Source organism: Mobula birostris, chromosome 14 (genome assembly GCF_030028105.1).
Source record: "Mobula birostris isolate sMobBir1 chromosome 14, sMobBir1.hap1, whole genome shotgun sequence".
NCBI classification, from domain to species: Eukaryota; Metazoa; Chordata; class Chondrichthyes; order Myliobatiformes; family Myliobatidae; genus Mobula; species Mobula birostris.
Window position 1 is genome coordinate 9,864,172 of NC_092383.1, and position 21,624 is coordinate 9,885,795.

The 21,624-nt window shown below is 44.3% G+C and overlaps 1 protein-coding gene across 5 annotated transcripts in view; it reads right to left on the minus strand.

The window, feature by feature from the left end:
• Positions 1-2,479: 2,479 nt before the first annotated feature.
• Positions 2,480-21,624, minus strand: part of akap13 (A-kinase anchoring protein 13) — a 561,754-nt gene continuing 542,609 nt past the window's right edge. For all 5 annotated transcript variants that reach the window (XM_072278084.1, XM_072278087.1, XM_072278081.1 and 2 more), the window contains 5 exons: positions 19,375-19,416; positions 15,252-15,302; positions 12,395-12,859; positions 9,740-10,073; positions 2,480-7,710 (listed from right to left, as the gene is read on the minus strand). In XM_072278084.1, coding sequence (XP_072134185.1) covers positions 7,607-7,710; positions 9,740-10,073; positions 12,395-12,859; positions 15,252-15,302; positions 19,375-19,416 — 996 coding nt within the window. In that variant the 3' untranslated portion in view covers positions 2,480-7,606. The remainder of the gene's footprint in view (positions 7,711-9,739; positions 10,074-12,394; positions 12,860-15,251; positions 15,303-19,374; positions 19,417-21,624) is intronic.

Sequence of the window (21,624 nt, forward strand, 5' to 3'; positions counted from 1 at the left end):
GCGGAGGAATTTCTTTAGCCAGAGAGTGGTGAATCTGTGGAATTCTACACCACAGGCAGCTGTGGAGGTCAAGTCTTCATGTATATTTCAGGCAGAATTTGATAGATTCTAGATGGGATGAAGGGATACAAGGATAAGGCAGAATTGGGGATGAGAAGAAAATTGAATCGGCCATGATCAAATGGCAGAGCAGACTCAATGGGCCAAATGACCTAATTCTGTTCCTATGTCTTATAATCTTATAAGTAATTATATAAAATACAAACAGACAACTAATTGCTAAGCTGCAAAGAAATTAAAAAATAAACAGCTGGTTCCAATAGTGGGGGAAAGTGGGGGGAGGGGAGGGAGGGTGGGGTAAGAGGGGAGAGGCTGGGAAAAGGGGAGGATGGAACAGAGAAATAGGGGTCGGACAGGAAGCTTTGCACAAATCTTTAATTCATGTTTTGCTCCTCGTTTGACTGGGATCAAAGATTCTTCAAAGATTTCCAAATAAATTTTCAAAGTTCAAAGTAAATTTATTATCAAGGTTACCATATACTCCCTTGCAATTCATTTTCTTGCTGGAATTTACAGGAAAATAAAGAAATACGATATCATTTGTGAAAGGTTTGCACCTTTCTTGTACCGATTTTAGTCATTAACGACAGGCTGTGTGTCATGCATCTCCGTAACATAATCATCACAGCAGCCTGTGGAACTGACAACGGCGGTGAGAGGAATATTGTCTGAAATCATGTGGTTTGGATGGAATGGAACCAGTGACCACTATTGCATTAACAAAGACACACACAATTCAATATTTGTGAAGCTTTTACTGATTTAATAACAGGTCACAAGTGGGACTAAGCTTCAGGCAATAATTCCGAACTGTGCAGTGCTTGGACTCAATGGAAGAGCGTGAGTCAGTAACTTTATATTCCTTGGCGTTATCACTACAGAGGGTCTGTTCTGGGTCCAGTATGTTAGTGCCAATACAAGAAACGCATTGCTGTGCCTCGGCTTTCTTTGAAGTTCGCACAGATTCAGCATGTCATTTAAAACTTGGACAAACTTCTACAGGTGCACTTTAGGAAGTATTTTTACCGATTGCATCACAGCCTGGTACTGCAATGTCAATACCCAAGAGCAGAAAACCTACAAAGAATGATGGATACGGTCCAATCTATCACAAGCAAATCCTTCTTCACCACCGAGCATATCTACGGGGAGCGCTGCAACAAGAAAGCAGCATCCAGCAAGGACTGCCACCATCGAAGCCACACTCTCTTCTTGCTGCTGCCATTGGGCACCAGGTACAGGAGCCTTAGGTCCCATACGAACACGTTCAACTATTAGGCTCTTGAACCAATGTGAATAACTTCACTCACCTCAACCGATTCCACAACCTGTGGCTTTGCATTCAAATACTTTACAACTCATGTTCTCAGTGTTTATTTACTTTTAAGTTATTTGCCTTCCTTTGCACATTGATTATTTGTCACTCTTAGTGTGTAGTTTTTTCATTGACTCGATAGTATTTCCTTGCTCTGCTGTGAATGCTTGCAAAGTAGTAAATTGTGACATATACGTTCTTTAATAATCTACTCTGAACTTTAATGGATGAGACACGATAGTTCAGAAAGTTTGAACTAGAAGTTGGAATTGAAGTGAGCGTGATAGTTTTAAGGCATGGACATTGCGGGAAGAGCCTGCTAACATTATGTGTCCTGAAATAAAACTGCATTTATATAGCGCAGTTCTCATCACTTTCCAATGTCCCAAGGGATGTCTGCCCAATTAAGCTCTCCTGAAAAATAGACACTCTTGGAAATTAAATTCTTGTCATGGTTTATCAACAATATAAAAACAGAAAATGTTCAAAATATCCAAAAGGGGAAGCAACACCCGTGGAGACAGATACAGAGTTAAAGAACTTCATTCAGAATTGATCATCTAATGACAGATTACTTACCCAAAATTGAAGACTCGAGAGAGCTTATTGCTATCCTTCAGTACATGAGTGTAAGGGACAACATGCTTGTTTGAGATTCAAGATTGTTTAATGCAAAAAAAAAGATAAAGAAAATAATAATTTAAAAACACGATAAATATCGATATGTAAGATAGCTTACATGCATAGACCGATGTTAGGCACAGGAGTTTCTGTACATGTTCCACTCTCTTCAATCATTGCGCGACCTACATAGTGCAGTTGCTCCAGACTGCTTCAAGTGGCTGCCTGTAACATATTTTTGTTAAACACCTCGGGCACGTGCACACGATGCAGGTCTGTTGCAGGTACTCATGGCTCCTGGCTGCCACCTGGTGGCCAAATGTTGGCTCTGGTCCCAGGGACAGGCGGAAGAAAAAGGTTCAAAAGCTCATTTTATTCTCAAAGTATGCATGTACAATCCAACTCTGCTATGTGTCTTCTCCAGATAGCCACGAAATACAGAAAGACCATGGGAACAAATCACAAATAAAGAGATTGAAGCAATTCTGTGGTGTAAATGTTTATTGTAGGGCAAATTAGATGTTGCCTTATAATCTAAAACAAGAAAACAAGTGATAAATAAAAGTATAATTACAAAAAAAAATTTCAGAATGTGTCTGTTTACAGTTTTCATTTTTACATTACATCATAGATAAAATAATTAGGTTTTCACTTTTATATTTTTTACACACAGAATCAAGAAAAAATACACTGTGTACCTCAGTAGAAGTTATTCCTCAGGAACCTTTTTTTCTTGTAAGCAGAGAGGTATATAAAATTGCTTGAGAGAGATCCTGAGCACTCCACAATTCAGTTAGTGCATTTACATTTTCAGTACAAGGCAGCTGTATCTGAATCAAGCCGTTTCAATAGTACAGAACATGGGGACAAAGATGGTGGGGAGGGGGCTTCGGCATGCTGGAATCAAGGCAATTTGTGAAGATTTCTGTGACTCCAGGCCTTTATTAGGGTGGACAGCCCAGGTTGTTTGAGGGAGCTCCCATGGAATGTTTATATTTAGTAGCCCTTTAGAAATTGGGTTATAGTCAAAGAATACAGTGAAGGTGGGGAGAAGGGAGAGGCACGTATGCATTTACCAAGTTCACAGTACATCGAGAGAGGCTTTAAACACTTAATATAAAACCAAATCACTTATAGTTAAGTGAAATGCTTTGCTCAATCCACAGAGGCAAAGGTACTCGCAAAAAATTTCCAAACTAATAAAAATTATGTATATCAAGTCTAAAAACTTCTTTTTAAAAAGAGCATCCCATCACTAATGTGCTGATTAAAGTGTTGCTGCCTGTGCCATTTTATGCACACAAATGCAAAGCAGATTAATCTCATTAAATTAAAAAAATGGACTAACCCGTCCATGGCAACAATATTAAGATGTTAGTGCTCTGATCTATTCTTCCCCGCCCCACCCCACTCATTCCCAGCAACTCTCTCTAGATTCTATCGCTTACCTCTGCACCAGGGCAATTCACAGTGGCTAACTAACTCCCACATCCTGGAAGGAATACTGACAAGAGTCAAAAACAGCCAGCTTCACTCTGATAACCAAGTGGTTCAAAATATGAGGTTTACAGTGGAATATCAACCCCTGTTGTGGTTCAGTGTTCAGTGGGAGGAAAAGGCAGCCTGCATCCAGGTAACAGTTCCCAAACAAAATTATTGCCCGTTAACTAAACCTACCGATCCTGAAAGGAATCAATTATTTTGTTCACTGGATTATTTCAAAGATGGTTTAAGAAGAACCATTCAGAAGCTAAAACAGAGAGAAGTGTAGAAGAGTCTTGGTCAGAAACTCCCAGGAAAGTACTGGCTGCAATTTTCTGGTGATCACCAATAGCTCCCCAATCCAATACATCTCTAAGTATTACTACCCACCCCCCCATTTGAAAAATCTTTTGGTCGATGTGTTTAAGCAAAAGCCGGCACCATTTCCTCCACATGCCCCTTTCCCCTCTATCAGGTAGTCCACCTCAGGCCTGAGTGGTTTTACTTGTCTATAATGGGGGTAACCTGTGCAAACAGTGTTTATGCCAGTAGCAATTGGATGCACTGTGCACGACTTTGCTGGGTAAAAATCAGTTGCAACTGTTCCCCATTTCCTACTAAACTTTCATTTGGCTGAATAAAAATATACAAAGTGCAATATTTACATTCATTTTTTTTAATCACACCTGTTCCTCCCCCCACCATTTATTGCCCCTGTAATCAACTCCCACCTCCCCATCAATTCCCTCCAGATTTGCCGTTCAGTCTGCACACGGGGTGAGGGGGGGGGGGGGAGCAATTCACAGCAGTCAACTTACTTTCTGACCCGAATATCTTTAGGACCGGAGGAAACTCGAGCAAACTAGGTCGCAGGTTGAACATGCCAATGGCAGACTGTGCCGAGATTGAACCCTGGGTCGCTGGAGCCATGAGACACTGTGCCACTGTGCAGTCCCAGTCCACCTCCCTCCCCCCCGCCCATGCATCCAGTTGAGTAGATAGGACCAGGCGTTGATTAACTCAGACTTTTGTATATCTCAAAGTTCAAAGTTACTCTGAACTTTTAAAGAATTAGATCTTGGAAAAATGAAAACATTTTTATCTGCGCTGACTGACTGGAGGTAGAAAGGCCTCAGCAGGCTAGGCTGAAAAATTAGGCAGGAGAAGGCAGGATTCCTGCTGCCTGCAAATGATTCGCTCCTTGGATGGATGCTCCCACACTAATCCAGGCTTGGGGAAGGAAGAATCCATGGAAACTGTACCCCAGTGTAAATTGTTACTACAGGATATGAAATGGGAGCAAGGGTTATCAGAAGTGACACACTGGAATCCTATCTGGAGGTGGAACACAACACTGATTTGATCGGAATGGATTCATGAGCAACTTTGCCACATTGAAATTTCCGGAGCAGTCTGGGAGATGGGAGTTCACCCAATTTTTTTCATCCTGAAGGCAGGATCAATTTGTGAGTTGGATCTCTCCCTCCAAAAACACTGACTTGAATAATTCAAATCAAAACAGACAAAAAAAATACTATACGTCTAAAAAAAATTTCTGAAACCTTTAGCAGCACCTCTCAAGATTCTAAACTGGAAATTTGACCACAGGATCTGGTAAAACCATTAATTTGTGTTCAGTGGTTGTACTCTCTCAATGTACAGATTGTGTGCCTGGTAAAACGCATTCCCTTTCCCATTCAGATCAGAGACAAAACCAAAACTGAAATTTTAATGCATTGCACATTAAGAAACTCAACTGAAATATATCCCTGACATTTGCATTTGGAAATCACAATAATTAACAAAGGAAAAAAAAAATCATGGCATTGGAATTGTTTCTGGTTAAAGCAATAAAAAAGCTTCCCACAGTGTATGCATATTTTTTTTTAAATAAATTTCTTTAAAGTGCTTCTTGGCATCAAACCATATTAAGGAGATGATATCCCTTCAAACTGGTCCTGTGGTGAGGGATGACCACATGGTGACGGCAACCCATTGATGGTCCTTGGTTCTAAGGGTTAAGGAGCCAAGGCTGCGAATTGGTGTCAAGAAACAAATTTATCAAGATTTCACTGAGGGGCTGAAAGGTCTATTCTTCTCCCTTTTGACAAAATCTCAGAAGGTACATCCAATTCTTAAACAATCCACGTGAGAAGTTATTCGGGGCTTTTCAGGAACCCCTCTTGGCTTTTACTCTGCTGCAATTTTGGATCTGGCCATGTCCTTCCCTTTTTCCGTTGCTGAGATTCCTTCCAGTAAGGCAGAGGTATGAGGCCAAATGCAAAATTGGGTGATTCTGGTCCCTCTACAACTAAGCAGTGCAAATTCTCCTCTCCCGTTGCCCTCCCCCCTCCTTTGTTCGAATTAACCCCCACACAAGCACAACAGAAATGGTCCAGTGCCCCTTAATGAGGTGCCTTGGAAAACGTGACCGTGATCAGTGGTTACAGTGAGTTGTCCTACGTGCACAGAGAACGCAGTTCCACATAACTAATACTAACAAGTGTCCGCACAAGCCCATGTGGGTGCACAGGTATTACTACGCAATGAGCAAGGCTTTCTGGCTAAGCTTCCCAAGTGGCACCCCTTTCATCGCTCCAAATAAGTTGCCAATAGTGTCCATGAGTAAGATTCCCAAATTAGTGCTGAGTTCCGGGCAGTATTATACTCTGCATTAGATGGAGCACACTGCCCATACAGAACCCCAAAAAGTGGACCGATATTTTGACCCCTATCAGCCCAGTTTAGATTCAAACTCGGGCGCCAGAGAAAACTAATACCCAACAGACTGTACAATATGTCTACCCACCCCCCAAATTATAAGCAGTCCAGACAAAAACTGATGCTGTGCATTTTCAGAATTGAGATGATGCAAACGAAGGTAATTAAAATATCCCAATCAGCATTCTAATAAAATGGATTAAAAAAAACATATAGGAAGTCAAGTATAAACCTTTATGGACATTTCTCACCCTTGCAACTGTACAATTTTTGCTTTTTTAAAAACATTATACATTCAGGATTTAATTTTACATTAATTGAAGTTGATTCTTCCCCTTAAAAATTTAAATATTAACATTTTGGAAGGGGAAGAATACTAACCTCTGAATCATTTTCTCCCTCATAAGGAGGGAATTTTTTTCCATCTTATTTACATTTATAATCTGATGGTGCATTTAAGGTTATTCTACAAGCAAGCCATTTAGCTGGTACATCTCTCTCTCTCTCTAGTCTTGAAGTTTGTCCTATTTTGCCTGATCATGTTCAGGTAACTTTGGTGGGGTAGGTTTAAAAGCACCAGATACCCTCTGCCAATGCTGAAGGGCCACCGAGTAGGGAAGTAGGTCTCTGGATGATCAATCGTTTAATTGGCATCGAGCAATTCCAAACTAATTCTGGAACTGTTCCAGACAAAGGCATTGCCATTCCTTGCAGGTTGCGACAGGAAAGGGTATCAGAGAATGTGGTGGTGAAACATCTTTCACAAGGGGGTGAACGATCATAGCTGGTGTTGCTCACGCAGGCTCTTTGAATTAATCTTCTGCAAGCTTTACTGTGAGAGAGCATCATACTTAAATCAGTGCTCACTTGGGTGTCATAGTCTAAAATTTAGATTCAGATTTAAATTCCTAGGATTTGTGCTATAAGCTCTTAAACCTAGTGACTGAAGTACTTTGGACAGAAGAAGTTGGCCCTTGACATAGCAATGCCTTAGTTTGTAACAGTTGTGATATTCTGTATTCGAACTCAACAAAATGGAAACAGGAATGAACAGTTAACTTTCCTGCTGATTTCATCTCCAGCAGCGGTTGGAATATTAAATCTTTGCCCAACGCCTTCCAATCAAGCTTTCTGATGCCCCAGGTCAGCCTTTTCCCAATCGGTTCTTTTTGTTAAGGAAACAGAGAGATCGATGCCCCAACTAAACATAGTTACTGGTTCTGCCTGCACTTTCTGCGATACCTTCAGCCACTGGAAGCGGAAGGGTGGGGCAACCAGGACACAGACCATCCTTGTACCAGCTGAAGATACCCGCACAGGAGTTGTTCCGGGGTACTGCACCCCCGGTTCTTCCCACTGTCTCCCCCACCCCGACCAGTCTCCAGCACATCTCCACTGCAGAGAAGCTCAACAGTAGAAGACCTCCTCGTTCCCCTGCAGCTCGGCTGCTGGGCGCTTTGGATCCGAGCTTGCCTCGTGGAACTTCGGATTGCCTGTTGCTGGAAGGACATCTGAGGGAAAACAGAAAAACATGGAGGAGACTCTTTAATACTCCCAAACTTCTACAGCTGTGCAGTAGAGAGCATCCTAAAACGCTGCATCACTGTGTGGTATGAAAGCTGCGGACAGAATGGTTCTATAACGGGCAGTTAAAACTTCCCAATAAATCACTGGCACCAGCCTACCCACCATCAACTGCATTTATACAGAAAGGTGCTGGGAAGAGGCCAGCAATATCATGACAGACTCCACCACCCTCTTGTGGACTATGTCCCACTCCCATCAGGGAGGAGGCTACGTAGCATCCCCACCAGGGCCACTAGACTCAAAAACATTTCCTTCCTCCCCAAGCTGTCGGGCTGATCAACACCTCCACTCACTAACTCACCCCAGCACCACGACTTTATCATTTCCTGCCAGTTTCACCTTATGTACAGACACTCCTGTGCCTTATGTCACTTTATGGATACACAATCAATGTATATACAGCTAATCTTATGTATTTATATTTATTATGTTTCTTTTATTGTGTCATTCATACCTATTGTGTGTTTTTATGCTGCTTTACATCCGGAGTCAAACCTGGCTCAGTAATATTATGTCAAGCTCCTGAATTATCAACATACACTCAGTGGTCACTTTATCAGGTACATCTATACAGTTGCTCATTAATACAAATACCTAATCAGCCAATCACATGGCAGCAACTCAATGCATGACAGCACGCAGGCACGGTCAAAAGGTTCAGTTGTTGCTCAGACCGAACATCAGAATGGGGGAAGAAATGTGACCCAAGTGACTTTGACTGTGGAATGTTGGTTGGTGCCAGATGGAGTGGTTTGAGTATCTCAGAAAAAAAAAAGAGCGTCTCTGAATGTACAATACATTGAACCTTGAAGTGCATGGGCTACAGCAGCAGAAAACTACGAACTTTATTAGGTACAGGAGGTAGCAAATGAGATGGCCACTGAATGTATACAGTGTAAGTATACTGTGTGTGTGGGGGGGGATGTCCAAGGTAGGTTTTATTTGCACAGAGAGTGGTGAGTATCTGAAGCACCCTGCCAGGGATGGTGGTAGAGGCAGATACATTTCGTTCATTCTTTACGCGCTGTGTCTTAAGATGTGGGTGATCATGTTCTTTCCATGACTATGATTGCTGTTGGCAGTTTTTCCTACAGAAGTGGTTTGCCATTGTCTTCTTCTGGGCGGTGTCTTTACTAGATGGGTGACCCCAGCCACTACCAAAACTCTTCAGAGATTGCCAGTCTGCAGTCAGTGGTCACATAACCAGGACTTGTGATGTGCACCAGCTGCTCATACGACCATCCACCATCTGCTCCCATGGGTCCACATGACCCTGATTGGGGGGACTAAGCAGATGCTACACCTTACTCAAGGGTGACCTGCAGACTAGTGGAGGGAAGGAGCACCGTATACCTCCTTTGGTAGAGATATTTCTCCACCCTGTAGTTACATTAGGGACATTTAAGAAACTCTTAAACAGGCAACTGAGTGATAGCTAAATAGAGGGGTACGTGATAGAGAAGGGTGAGAATGATTCGCTGTATGTTTCAATGTACATGTAATTAATAAATCTAAAAAGACAATAAGACCATAAGATGGAGGAGCAGGATAAGGCCATTTGGCCCATCGAGTCTGATATGCCATTCCATCATGGCTGATCCAATTTTCCTCTCAACCACTGTCTCCTGCCTCTCCCCATATCCCTTCATGCCCTGACCAATCAAGAATCTATCAATTTCTACCGTAAATATATATATATATAGACTTGGTCTCTACAGCTGCCTGTGGCAAAGAATTCCACATATCCACCACTCCCTGGCTAAAGAAATTCCTCCTCATCTCCGTTCTATTCTGAGGCTGTGCCCTCTGGTCTTAGACGCCCTAACCTAAGACCATAAAACATTAGAGCAGAATGAGGCCAATGAATCTAACCTAAGGGACTACAACCCAACAGAGCTGTTCAAGATCGACCCTAGCGTCATCAATGTGAAAGTCAGTCTGGGTGTGACATACCTGGGTTGTACACTGACGGCAGGTTCCCTGACCTCTCCCCTTTGTTCTTACGGTGTTTAGACTTCTTCTCCTTCGACTTGGCCAGCTTCAGTAACCGGGGAGGGATGGGGTTGTTCACCTGGTTGGTACCGCTTGGTTGATTTGACGGCTTCTTGGTGGAGCCCTGCGTGGAGTCCGTCCAGGGGGTGGCGGGGTTGTTCTCTGACGATCCCTTCTTTGTAAGGTGCACGTCCGCAGCTTCCTGCTTTACTGAATTGCAGCTATCGTGTTTCATTGAACTCGGTGAATTCTCGGCCGCAGAGTCGGTGTGTGAAGCAGACTCTCGATCCGAAGCCTGTAAGCAGAAGACGAGAATCAGTGAGTTATGGAGTTATGCACCCAGTGGCCACTTTGGTCATTAATACACCTGCTCATTAATACAAATATTTAAATCAGCCAATCACGCGACAGCCACACAATGCATAAAAGCATTCAGACATGGTTAGGGAGTTCAGTTGTTGTTCAGACCAAAGATCAGAATGGGGAAGAACCATGATCTAAGTGACTTTGACTATGGAATGATTGTTGGTGCCAGATGGAGAAGTTTGAGTATCTCAGGAACTGCTGATCTCCCCAGATTTCCACTCACAACAGTCTCTGGAGTTTACGGAGAATGGTGTGGAAAAACAAAAAGCATCTAAGTGCCTGGCAGTTCTGTGGGTGAAAACAACTTGTTAACGAGAGAGGTCAGTGGACAATGGCCAGACTGGTTCAAACTGACAGGAAGGAGAGATTGCAACGGTGGAGCGCGGAAGAGCATCGAACCTTGAAGTGGATGAGCCACAGCACAGAAGACTACAAACAAACACTCAGAGTCCAATTACGAGGTACAGGAGATAACTAGTAACTAATAAAGTGGCCACCGAGTGTACAGCATCGGGCAAAACAGCATCTCTTTTCCCAGCTCCATTACGGCAAGACATTATCAAGAGGGCAGGGAAATGCTTCAAGGATGCTCTCAAAGCCTCTTTGAAAATACTGCAGCAACCTCACTGACTGGTGAGAATCTGGATCACAACCACTCAAGATGGAGGAAGACCAGGGAAGCCGCTGGAAAAATTTAGTCACTACAACAAGAGGCCAAGTGCATCCAGGAGGAGGAGCACACAGCATTCCAAACCCATCCAGCTGTCTCAGTGATACAACACAGAGTCAAGCCCTTCGGCCATCAGGTCCATGTTGACTAAGGTACCATCTAAACTGGACCCATTTGCTCAAATTTGGCCCACATCCCTCTAAACCTTTCCTATTGGGTGCCACAATGCTATTACAGCTTGAGGTTTCGGTGTTCAATGCCGCCGTGCTCTGTACGTCCTCGCTGTGGGATGCCCGGGTGTACCCTGGGCGCTCCAGTTTCCTCCCACACTCCAAGGACCTACTGGTCATTGTAAATTGCTCCGTGACTAGGTGAGGGTTAAATCGGGGTTGTCGTGGGTTGCCAGGCGGTTTGCAGACCCTATTCCACACTGTAGCTCAAAGCAAGTTTTAAAAATCCATGCACCTATCCAAGTGGCTTTTAAATGTTGCCATTGTATCTTCCTCAACCACTTCCTCCAGCAGCTTGTTGCAAACACCTGCATAAAGTTGTTTCCCCCTAGATCTTTTTAATTCCTTCCGCTCCAAACCTATGCTCTTTAGTTTTTGGTTCCCTTTCCCTGAGAAAAGGACTGTATGCATTTTGCTCTCTCTGTACCCCTTATGAATTTTTGCACCTCCAATAAGACTACCCCTCAGTCTCCTCTGCACCAAGGAATAAAGACATAGCCTGCCAGCCAACCTCTCTGACCCTCACGTTCTGTCAACATCTAAGGTCAGGTCCTTTCCCCGTCGATGGCGTCTGGATCACAGTTCCTTGGAGGTGTGGACATTCAGGAGTACAGCACAGAAACAGGCCCTTTGGCCCACAATACCGTGATGCCTGATGAAACTAGTCCCAGCTGGATGGGACGAGCTGCCTGTGGAAGCGGTGCATGCAGGTTCGATTTCAACAGTTAAGAGAAGTTTGGATACCTACATGGATGGTAGGAGCATGGAGGGCTATGGTCCAGGTCTGGGTCAATGGGATTAGGCAGAATAACGATTTGGCACAGACTAGGTGAACTGAAGGTACTGTCTCTGTGCTGAAACGCTCCATGACTCCAAGAAGCAGGCAGCTGAATTAGAGTCACAGAGTCAAATACAGCACAGAAACAGGCCCTTTGGCCCCACTCTTCCATACTGACCGAGGTGCCCGTCGCAGTCAGTCCCGTTTGCCCACCTCTCCTGTCTGTGTACCAGTGCAACCGTATTTCAAAAGGAGGTACAATTGGGCAGTTCACAGACAGGAAAGGCTTAGAGCAGGGGTTCCCAACCCAGGGTCCACGGATCCCATGCTTAGTGATAGGGGTCCATGGCTGAGGAATGGATGAGTTGGGCAAAAGAGCCTGCTTTCTTTCTGCAGAACTCTATGACATCCTCTGACAATTATCTTTTACCCTGCCTTAGCAAATCTCAGGACAAAGTTGAGCCATATCAAAGTGGCCACTGCCAATTAACTTCATGGGAGAAAAAGCAAGTGGGGAAGGGGGGGCAATTGCCTCACTGCTTATAAACAGACCCCTGAACCCTGACCAGTACCTGGGAGCTGAGGGAGTCTGAGTGCAGAAGGTCACCGTGTCTTTGGTGGCTCAATTGCTCCTCTTTCTTCCTGAGCTGCTCCCGCTCCTTGTCCAGCTGCCTCTGGGCAGCCCTCAGCCTCTCCAGGTCCTGCTGGTACTCCTCCTTCTTCAGCCGCAGCTCCAGCTGCTGCTGCTCCATCTCTTCCCGCAACCTCGTCGACTCGTCGTCCCGCCGGGAGAGACAGGCCTCCCGCTCCGTCAAGTCCCTCTCCCGGCCCTCCCACTCCTTCTCCCGCCTGCGCCTCTCCTCCTGGAACTGGGCCTGCTGCCGCTTCAGGTCGGCCATCTCCTGCCGGTGCTTCTCCAGGCTCCGCTGCTTCTCCTGCTCTAGCAGGCCGCTGAGGCGGGTGTGTGGCCGCGAGAGGCGCTCGCTCAGGGCCTGCTTCTGGTCCTCGATGAACGAGTCCTGCTGCACCACGACTGCCTGCCAAGAGGGAGAGGGAGAGAGAGAGCCATCAAACGCTGTGAAACTTGGGCTGAGGTATGTACGGAAATGAGTGTGTTAAACCTAAGTTGTCTGGGACTCTCAGGAATTCAAAGGGGTATTTTATAGAAACATTGAAATTATCAAAGGAATTTGGACCCGGCATTGAAGAGAAGGTTCATGAGAATCACCCCGGAAGTGACAGGGTTAACTTATGAGCATTTGATGGCTCTGGGCCTGTACTCGCTGTGGAATTAAGAAGAATGAAGACAGGAATGGCATTGAAACCTACTGAATATTGAAAGGACTAGGCACAGTGGACGTGGAGAGTATATTTCAAATGGTGGGAGAGCCTAGCACCAGAGGGCACGGTGTCAGACTAGAAGGATGACCTTTAGGACGGTGATGAGGAGGAATTTCTTTTACCAGAGGCTGGTGGATTTCATTGCCACAGGTAGGTGTAGAGCCGAAGTTACTCGGTATATTTAAAGCGAGGTTGATAGATTCCTGGTCAGCAAAGGTGTCAAAGCAGAGAAGGCAGGAGAATGGGGTTGAGAGGGCAAATGAACCAGCCATGAGCGAATGGTGGAGCAGGCGCAATGGGCCGAATGGCCTAATTCTGCTTCTATGTCCTTTTGGATAGACAAGATAGAGGCAGACAGTTGTTTCCATTGGTAGGTGATACCAGGACTATGGTACATAGCCTCAAGATTTGGCAGAGCAGATTTGGGATGGAAACGAGGAAAACTACTTTTTCCAGAGTGCGGTGAACCCGTGGCATTCTCTGTGGAAGTGACCTCAGCAAATATACTTAAGACACAGTTAGGTAGGTTTTTGCATAGCAGGGAAATTATGGGGAAACAGTAGGTAGATAGACCTCAAGTCCACAGCCAAATCAGCTATGATCTTATTGACTGGCAGAGTGGGCTTGATGGGCCAGATGGCCTACAGCTCCTACTCCTTGTGCCCTCCAGTGGATATTATACCAAGTGCTGCCCGTTTGCAGCAATGGTCTGCTGGAGGAACTCAGCCGACCGAGCAGCGTTGGTGGGAAGAAGTGATTGCTCGAACCACCGAGTTCCTCCTGCAGATTGTTGGTCGCCCCCAGATTCCGGCATCTGCAGCCTCTTGTGTCTCCGCTGCCCACTCGGACTTGAGCTGGGTTCACTAACACGGTCCGGGGGGGGGGGGGGGGGGTGATTGCAGTTAATAGAGTGGCCACCTCACGGCAGCGGAGGCGAGGATTCAATCGCGATCTCCCGAGGAGTTTGCATGCTCTTTCTGTAGCTGCGTGTGCTTCCTCCAGGTGCTCCAACTTCCTCCCAGGGCCGGGCAGTTTGGTAGGTTCACTGACCACTGACAATTGGCCCTAAAGTGGCAGAATCCAGGGGTGTTGGGGGGGGGGGGGGTGTGTGAGTTTGATGGGAACGTGGGGAGAATAAAAACTTGGAATGATATCCCAAGTAGCAGGTGGCCCGGTAGCGTACTGGTTAGTGTAGCACTACTACGTCACTGGTGATCTGGATTGAATCCCGCCACTGTCTGTAAGAAGATTGTACACTCCTCCCGTAACTGTGTGGGTTTCCTCCGGACTCTCTGGTTTCCTCCCTCATTCCGCAAGGCATATGGGTTTGTACGTTAATTGGTCACCGGTATAATTAGCACGTTGAGTCAGAAGGCCATTAATGTGCTGCATCTCTAAATAAACAATATACACGGGGTGTATATATATATATATATATATATTCCACGGTCAAGGTCGTGGAATTGTCTAATGTGTTTTGCCTCTGAAAAGACAGCAAGTGGATGAGGAGACTGCAGGTGCTGGAATCTGGAGTAACACACAAAATGGTGATAAAACAACACAAAAAAACTGGGCACACAAAATGCTGGAGGAACTCAGCAGGCCAGGCAGCATCTATGGAAAAGAGTAAACAGTCGACGTTTCGGGCCGAGACCCTTCTTCAGGACTCATATGAAGTGTCTCAGCCTGAAACTTCAACTCTTTTATTCCTTTCCATAAGCGTTCCATGATCTGATGGGGGTGGGGTGTGTGTGTGTGTGCGTGTGTGTGTGTGTATGTTACTCTATTTACAGAACTCCTACCCTGGGGTCCATGGACCATTTGGTTAGTGGTAGGGGTCCATGGCATCAGTAAGGTTGGGAACCCCCAATTTAAATAAATATGGATTTAGGTTGATTGGGTTGTTGACAAAGCGCAGCCTCAGTGGGCAGTGGAGACAAAGACTGCAGACATTTCTGTTCTGAATCCCTCTATGATTTAGGCTATATAATTGTTGGTGTCCTAGGGTAGTGTGGAACCCCTCCCTTGTGACTGTTCACTTCGGCAGCTTCAATAATTGTCACTGTGGGCAAAATGCTATAAACTCACCTGTAACCCGAGTAACAGCTGCTGTAGATTTAGAACCTTCTGAAGCACTTGCTGAAAAACAAAACAATGAGCCTAAGATGAGATTAAAACTAAACTCTTGAGAGATTCAAATATCACTCCAAACCAATGTTATTAAATTCACTGTGCCACACTGATATCCCAAGAAGTGGGTACAGCTATTAGCATAATGACACCACAGAACCAGCAATCCGGGTTTAATCCTGCCAGCGTCTTGAAGATGGTATGTACCCTTGTCCCGTGAACACATGGGTTTCCTCCGGGTGCTCCAGTTTCCTCCCACAGTCCAAAGATGTGAGTTTGTAGATTAACTGGTCACATGGGTGTAATTGAGCCACAAGAGTTCATTGGACTGGAATGGCTTGTTACCATGCTGTCTCTCTTTTAAAAAAAAACTACCCTTCCCACTACACATAGGCAGTGAATTCCAATGTTATTCCTGTATCCTAGTTTCTAAACCCCAAACTGTAATAAACATTGAGTATTTGTCTCTGTTGAGCACTAAATTGCCTTTCTTGTTTTTGCATCATTCAGCAAGTTATGAGTTCACCCAAAATAAACTAGTCCTGCCCTTCCAGATAATTAAAGAGCAACGTAAAAGCGCGGACGATTGTAGTATGGGAACAGCAAGGTGCTGGTCTCTGCTCTCGTAGTAGGAGCAGCCTCTCTCTCCTTTGCTGGAGAGAGAGAGGGGCTGTCTGAGATACTGGAGTGCTGGGTTATGGACTGTAGTTTTGATGGAGTCTGGATCAAGGTCTCTTTGGGGGATTTTGCTATTGCTTCCATGGTGGTTGGGGGCGATGTTTGATGCTTTTGCTGCTGCAAAGGGTGGTTGGGGGGGGGCGGTTTCGGGGCTTCGTTGTTCTTTCATTTATTCTATGGGGTCTCCTGTTTCGTGGATGTCTGTGAAGAGTACGAACTTCAAGTTTTATACTGTACACATTCTCTGACATTAATGGAAGCTAAAAATCTAAAGAATATTTTACAGATGCACCATTGAAGGAATCCTATCCTGATGCATCACAGCTTGGTACGGCAACTACTAGTGCCAAGACTGCAAGAGCTGTGATCACAACCCCGTCTCTCACGCAGACCAACCTCCCTTCAATGACTCGGTCTACATTCCTGTAGACAACTCAATCAAGCACTCCTCCTGCCCTGTTCTCCCTTCTCCCTCCCTTAAGTTAGGCAGAAGACAGAAAAGCTTGAGAGTATGTACCACCAGGCACTAGCCTCCATAGCATCCAGGTCACGTTCAAGGAGCGATGCCGCAAAAAGGCGGCATCCATCATCAAGGACCCCCATCACCCAAGGCTTGCCCTCTTCTCATTGCTACCATCAGGAACGAGGCACAGGAGCCTGAAGTCACACACACAATGATTCAGGAACAACTTTTTCCCCCTTGACCATCAGATTTCTGAATGGTCATTGAACCCGTGAACACTACTTATTTAGTTTAACTATTTTATTTTTTTTATAGTTAATTCAGTTTTTATTACTATGTATTGCACTGTACTGCTGCTGCACAACAACAAATTTCATGATTTATGTCGGTGATATTAAACCTGATTCCGATTGTGAAGAACTTTATGTCCCACTGTTGTCCAACTCTTGAACTGACCTCTGAGACACTAAAAATGAACCCTCCATCTCTCAATCTACCCCAATGTTGCCCTCGCACTTTTTTCGTCGACTGCATTTTCCCTGTAAACGTAACACTATATTTTGCCGGCTGTTTTCACTTTTACTACCTCAACGTACTTATTGGGTGGTGGGTGGAGATACGTCTCTACCAAAGGGAGTGTAAGGTGCTCCTTCCCTCCGCTAGACTGCAGGTCCCCCTTGGGCAAGGTGTAGCACCTGCTCAGCCCCCCCAGTCAGGGTCAGGTGAAGCTGCAGGAGCAGGTAGTGTGTGGTGTTATGAGCAGCAGGTGCAGATCACAAGTCCTGGTTATGCGACCACTGATGCCAGGCAGACAATCTCTGAAGAGTATTGGTAATGGCTGGGGTACGCCTGCCTTGTAAAGGCACTGCCCAGAAAGTGGCAGTGGCAAACCGCTTCTGCTGAAAAATTTGCCACAAAAATCATGATCATGAGCCCATATCTACTGACACGGCACGTAATGACGATGACGACGGATGTACTAATGCAGGGAGTAATCCGTCTGGATGAAAGCAAACAAAAGCTTTTCACTGAATCATGTGACCATCATAAACCACGTGACAATAATATGGGGTGGCACGGTAACATAGTGGTTAGCACAATGCTTTACAGTGCAGGTGACCTGGGTTCAATTCCCGCCACTGCCTGTAAGGAGTTTGTACATTCTCCCCGTGACCTCTGGGTGCTCTAGTATCCTTCAACAGTCCAAAGACACACCAGTTGGTCATTGTAAATTGTTCTATGATTAGGCCAAGATTAAATCAGGGGTTGCTAGGTGACGTGGCTGGAAGGGCCTATTCCGTGCTGTACCTCAATAAAAGAAATAAACCAGATGTAAAACACATGTTTTGGTCCTGTTCTATACTGGAACAGTTCTGGAAGTCAGTTTTTTTGACAATTTCTAAAGCACTTAAAATTAATTTACAAACTAAGAAATTAACTGTGCTTTTTGGAATAATTCCTCAAAAATATCCATGGTATCTCTCTGTCTGACCAACACGTTATTGCATTTGTTACATTGATAACTAGGAGGGCCATTTTGTTGAAGTGGAAGGATACATCAGCTCCCACTTTGTCACAACGGTTCTCTCAAGTGATGCTATGTCTTAGTTTGGAGAAAATTAGAAGTTGAACCTTTGAACCTATGTTTGATCTTGAGAAAAGATGGGGTTCATTTGCTCATTATTATCATTTGAGTTAATTGATAGATTTCCTCCACAATCTAATTGTAAATTTTTGGTACTTTTTTTTTTTGCTGGCAGTTTGATGTTCTGGGGTTGAACACCTAATGGGGTTTTTTTTCTCACTTTTTTCTTGCTTAGTAGGGTTTTTTAATCACAAAATTTTTTTCAATCTTTATAATAGTACTTTTTTTTGAGACATTGTAAGTGTTGCTTACTTCGATGTACTCTTGTAAATTTTGGATAATAATAATAATAAAAAGATTTGAAAAGAAAGGAAGAAAAAATAAACCAATGATATTTGACTCGCTGTATCATGTGACAATAATAACCAATTGCAAAACCAAAATAAAATGGCCTTGAATCATTTCTCCTCAATTTGGCTGTTCACCCATAGATCACTTGCTGGCAACCCGTTACAGAAACATCCCGATCTATCTGGATGCTGATTTTAAAAAAAGGAGTTTTTCCCCGAGACTGGCTATAGGATTACCCTGGCTGGGAGTGCAGGAATGTGGTGATAATGCTAGGGCTGCCACAACCAAACTATGCTGTGAGATTTATTTTGTGAATGGACTTCACCCAAGTCAGCTGCAATATAGGAAATGTCTGCTCTTTGGGATGACATGGATAATCAGAACTGGGGAACCCAGCACAGATTTTTTTCAGTCACAGAGGGGAGGGGAGGGGAGGGAACGTCGACTCAGACCATGAGAGGCCTGAGTCGGGCATTTTCATGCCTTACAAGGCGCAGATTGGAAGTCTGTGTGGGGCGCCATTCAGTCGCAGAAATGGTGAGTTATTGCTTGGCTTTTAGTTCAGAGGATTTAAAAACCTCTTACTTTGCAATACATAATACACAGTAATTTATAACAAACCCAGTTCATACCAGGACCACCAAACACAAAAAGAGTTACCTCCTCCAAGCCATCAGGCTGATCAACACCTCCAGTCATTAACCCACCCCTACATACACATCAACGAACGTCACATTATGTACATACACTCGGTCAATGTATAAAACAGTATTTCGTAGGATTGCTTCCATATTTATATTCTTATTGTTTTTTCTTGTGTTCTTTATGCTTAGCATTTTTTAAATGTTGCATCAGATCCAGAGTAACAATTATTTAGTTCTCCCTTGCACTCGTTTACTGAAAAATGACCATAAACAATCTTGAATCTTCTGTTGACCATAAACAGCCTAAAGGTTCAGTTTTTAATGCATTTTATGTACACATCAACATAAAATTAGCCTTACCTCGTTTTTTCTGATAGGCAGCAGCAAATTGGCCATCAGCCCCTTTGAAAGGAAAGGCAAAATATTGAGTTGAGACCTTGTAACAGTTTTGGTAAACTTCTGAATAAAAGTAATTTGCATTCTGCTAAAAATTGCACATCCAAAATCAATGATGGAGTGTCATTAATCTCCAGTATTCTACAGGGAGGCCCTCTAAATAAGGATAGGAGGTACATTGTGCAGTTTCTAATTCGTGGTTGCATCACTATCTGGTATAGAGGGCCACAGCACAGGATTGGAAAAAGCTGCCGAGGTTTACACACTTAGCCAGCTCCACCCTGGGTACAAGCCTCCCCCTAGCATCGAGGGCACCTTCAAAAGGCGATGCCTCAAAATGGTGGCACCCATTCATTGTTATGGATCTCCATCCCTCAGGACATGCCCTCTTCTCCTTATAAATGCCATCTCACTATTTTTTGCTGTCCTTTTAGACTACTTAAGTTAATATATACTGTATATCTTACTGTAATTTATTAATGTATTGCACTGTACTGCTGCCGCAAAACAACAAGCTTCACGATATACAGCAGTGTGCTAAAGCCTTAGGCACATATGTATAGTTCGGGTGTCGAAGACTTTTGCATAGTACTGTAGTAACTTTATGTACCTCTGCTGCTAATGCAAAACAAAAACAAATTTCATGACATATTTGAGTGATGATAAACCTGATTCTGATATGGGTCTCTATTGTGGACTGAGAGTGGGAAGGGGCAGGGAGAGGGGAATCATGGTTGGGAAAAGAGGAAGGGAGAGGGAGAGGGGAGGGAGCAGGGAGCAACACAGAGACATTCAATAATGGTCAATAAACCAAATGTTTGGAATCGAATGAGCTTGCCTGCTGTCTCAGGTCTACAGCGGTGCCACCCCCTGCCACTCATGCTTCCACCGAGATGCAGCACAGAGCATCATCGGAAGTCATTCCTGCCTGTGGCCATCAAACTTTACAACTCCTCCCTTGGAGGGTCAGACACCCTGAGCCAACAGGCTGGTCCTGGACTTATTTCCTGGCATAATTTACATATTACTATTTAACTATTTATGGTTTATTACTATTTATTATTTATGGTGCAACTGTAACGAAAACCAATTTCCCCCGGGATCAATAAAGCATCACTATGACTGTAACTATTCTTCTCTGCCACCTGCCCCACACCCTTCCCGCGGCACTCCACCCTCACCACTCCCAACATTCCGTGCTCCCGTCAGATCCTCAAACTCAGTCTCTGTTCCAAGTTGACAAATATGTCAATGATAAACCCTGATTCTGATGTGATTCTAGATTTTTAAAAAACTGTAATTTTTATTTTAATGGCAGTCTGATTCCTGAAGCAGTGAGAACACAGGATTCAGGAGCACGCGCTTCAAGCCTCCCTCCACCATTCTGGATCATGACGTCTCTCCATCAACCTGCATTACATAAATATAGCTACACTTCTGGGCTTTTAGACCTTGTTTGAATTTATCTCCCTCCAGCTATCCTCCTTAATCTATAACAAACTTAAAACCGTAACAGCCCTAAACTCAACCAATTAGATGTCTCCTTTCAATTTACCTTGAACCAGAGGATTTTGGCCTCTTCCAAAGGATCTCCCTCACAGTAAACTCTTATTATCCAAAGAAGCAATCCATCTTACACAAAACATGCTTGTAATAAGCACATCAAGATACAAGTCAAGGTATTAATCATTTTAAATAAATGCAGCAAGGATGATGTTTAGGAATTTGCAAGTATCTTTCATCACACATGGAGCTTCACGAACTTTAGCTGCAGAGCTCACGTCTGAACACCAGCGGGCAGATTAAGCCAGAAGTTAAAATTGCACAGGGGAGGGAGGGAGGGGAAGCATAAGATCCCATTAACAGCAAGTTTGCCAGTTCTCCAGGAATACTGTACAGTCTCCAGGATTTGCAGATTCATCTCTAGCATGAAGCTAAAAACCACCTAGATTTATTTTTCTTTTAACATTTCAAATAAATTGATTATAAACATATTAATACTCAGGCACATAAGCAAACACGAGGAAATCTGCAGATGCTGGAAATTCAAGCAACACACACAAAAAATGCTGGTGGAACGCAGCAGGCCAGGCAGCATCTATAGGAAGAGGTACAAGAGTCTCGGCCCGAAACATCGACTACACCTCTTCCTATAGATGCTGCCTGACCTGCTGCGTTCCACCAGCATTTTTTGTGTGCGTGGCACATATATAT